General features: G+C 66.0%; 1 protein-coding gene across 1 annotated transcript in view; it reads right to left on the reverse strand.

Annotated features, from left to right (window-relative positions):
• Positions 1 to 28: 28 nt before the first annotated feature.
• Positions 29 to 2,851, reverse strand: part of LOC112958870 (kallikrein-14-like) — a 10,136-nt gene continuing 7,313 nt past the window's right edge. Inside the window, exons 2-4 of the mRNA XM_026052812.1 lie at positions 2,186 to 2,439; positions 987 to 1,123; positions 29 to 190 (exon numbers count right to left, since the gene is read on the reverse strand). Coding sequence (XP_025908597.1) covers positions 29 to 190; positions 987 to 1,123; positions 2,186 to 2,439 — 553 coding nt within the window. The remainder of the gene's footprint in view (positions 191 to 986; positions 1,124 to 2,185; positions 2,440 to 2,851) is intronic.

The raw sequence follows: 2,851 nt of genomic DNA on the forward strand, positions 1-2,851 counted from the left end.
GGGGCGGGGTGTGGGGCGCCCATGGGGCTCAGGGCCCGCCGTGGCGCCGCATGGTGTCCTGGATCCAGGCGCGGAAGGCGCAGACGCGCGTGTAGACACCGGGCTTGCCGCGCCGGCCGCACTCCTGCACGCCCCACGACACGACGCCCTGCAGCTCCGCGCCGCACACCAGCGGGCCCCCCGAGTCGCCCTGGGGGGACACGCGGGCGYCCCGCCGTGAGGAGAGCGCCCACGAGCACCCACCACGTCCCGGGAGCACCCAGGTGGTCCCAGGAGCACCCAGGTGGTCCCGGGAGGATTTAGATGGTCCCAGGAGGATCTAGATGGTCCCAGGAGCAYCCAGAAGGTCCCAGGGGGACCTAGATGGTCCCAGGAGGACCCAGAAGGTCCCAGGAGGACCTAGATGGTCCCCAGAGCATCTGGAAGGTCCCTAGAGCATCTAGAGGGGCCTTAGAGCATCCAGAAGGTCCCAGGAGGACTCAGACCAGATGGTCCCTAGAGCATCTGGAAGGTGCCAGGAGGACCCAGGTGGTCCCAGGAGGACCCAGAAGGTCCCAGGGGGACCTAGATGATCCCTAGAGCATCTAGAGGGACCCTAGAGCATCCAGCTGGTCCCAGGAGGGACCTCTACAGCGCCCAGGAGGTCCCTATAGTCCCTGGGGGTCCCTATAGCACCCAAGTGGTCCCTATAGCCCCAGGAGGTCCCCACAGCACCCAGAAGATCCCTATAGTCTCTGGGGGTCCCTATGGTCCCTGGGGGTCCCTATAGCACCCAAGTGGTCCCCACAGCACCCAAGTGGTCCCTATAGCACCCAAGTGGTCCCGACAGCGCCCGGCGCCCGTCCCACCAGAGACGCGTCCCCTGCCCCGCTCCCTCGGGTGGCACCTCAGGACCCTGCGTCCCCAAGGGGGGCTGGGACCCCCAAACCCCCTGGGGGTCCCCCCCAAACCCCAGGGGTCCCCCCCAGCCCCCGGGGTCCCCTGACCTGGCAGGAGTCGGTGCCCCCCGCGCGGCGGCCGGCGCAGAGCATGTTGCGCGTGACGCCCTCGGGGTAGAGGCGGCCGCACTCCTCGTTGGCCATGGTGTAGACCACGCCGCACTGCAGCACGTCGGGGAAGTAGCCTGGGGGGGGGACACGCTGAGGACCCCCCCGCCAGCACCTTTGGGTGCCCCCCACCCACCCTTGGGTCCCTGTCTGTCTTCTCCGAGGAGATTCCCGGTGTTGACACCGTGGGAGATGTTCCCCGGGGCCACCTCGGGAAATGTCCCCATGTTGACACCATGGGAGATGTTCCTCAGGGCCACCATGGGAGATGTTCCCCGGGGCCACCTCGGGAAATGTCCCCGTGTTGACACCATGGGAGATGTTCCTCGGGGCCACCATGGGAGATGTTCCTCGGGGCCACCATGGGAGATGTTCCCCGGGGCCACCTTGGGGCCGTTTCCGAGGTGGGTCCGAGGAGATCCACCTTGGATGGACCAAGCAGAACCTGCCCCAAGGGCGCCCTCTGTTCCATGGGGCTCTGGGGCCAACGCTGGTGCTCAGCTGTGGGGCGGATGGCCCCCGAGATGCCCCTTCTGGCTGGACGCTCCCCACCATGGGATGTTCTCCATCATGGGACCTTCTCCATCATGGGACGTTCTCACCCACTATGGGATGTTCTCCACCATGGGATGTTCTCCACCACCAATGGTCTCCCCACCGTGGGATGTTCTCACCCACCATGGAACGTTCTCCATCATGGGACCTTCTCCATCATGGGACATTCTCACCCACCATGGGATGCTCCCAACCATGGATGTTCTCACCCACCACGGGACCCTCCCCACCACCAATGATGTCCCCACCATGGAACCTTCTCCACCATGGGACATTCCCCACCATGGAACACTCCCCGCCGCGGAACGCTCCTCACCCATCATGGGACGTTCTCGCCCACAATGGGACATTCCCAACCATGGAACACTCCCCACCATGGGACGTTCTCCAGCATGGGACGTTCTCCACCATGGGACCTTCCCCACCATGGGACGTTCTCACCCACCACAAGACATTCCCAACCATGGGACGTTCTCCACCATGGAACGTTCTTCACTATGGGATGCTCCCCGCCATGGAACCTTCTCCACCATGGGACATTCTCCACCATGGGGCGTTCTCCATGGCGGGCCGCCCTCACCCACCTTGGGGGCTGCTGGTGCTGCCCCAGCCGGAGACGACGCACTCGGTGCCGGGCGGGGGGCAGCGGCGGGGCAGCGCCACGGGCTGCACGTGCCGCGTGAGCCGCGCCGGCCGCTGCAGCCGCAGCAGCATGAGGTCGCTGTCGTGGGTGGCCGCGTCGTAGGCCGGGTGCACGAAGGCGCCCGCCGAGCTCACGCACTGCTCGGTGCCCTCGGCGCGCCGCAGGCTGTGCTCGCCCAGCCGCACCGCCATGGAGCTGCGGGGCACCACGGGGTGGAGGATCAGGAGGAGGGGTCTCCCCTCCCATCATGGGAGCCTCCAGCCACCAGGGGAAACTGAGGCCTGGTGGCGGCTCRTGGTGGGACTCCATCCCACGTCCCAGCAGACCTGCCCCATACCCAGGGGGAAAGGGCCGTCCCACGTTGGGGAGATGGTTGGGTGGCCAACCAGGGGGTGGTGGTGGTGGTCAACCCAACGGGATGGTCATGGTGGGCAACCCAATGGGATGGTCATATTGGAGACCCAACGGGGTGGTCATGGTGTCCAACCCAACGGGATGGTCATGGTGGCCAACCCAACGGGATGGTCATATTGGAGACCCAATGGGGTGGCCGTGGTGGCCAACCCACTGGGATGGACATATTGGGCTCCCAGATGGATGGTCATGG

This window comes from Nothoprocta perdicaria, unplaced genomic scaffold, assembly GCF_003342845.1.
Source record: "Nothoprocta perdicaria isolate Ctin4 unplaced genomic scaffold, notPer1 scaffold_911, whole genome shotgun sequence".
NCBI lineage: Eukaryota > Metazoa > Chordata > Aves > Tinamiformes > Tinamidae > Nothoprocta > Nothoprocta perdicaria.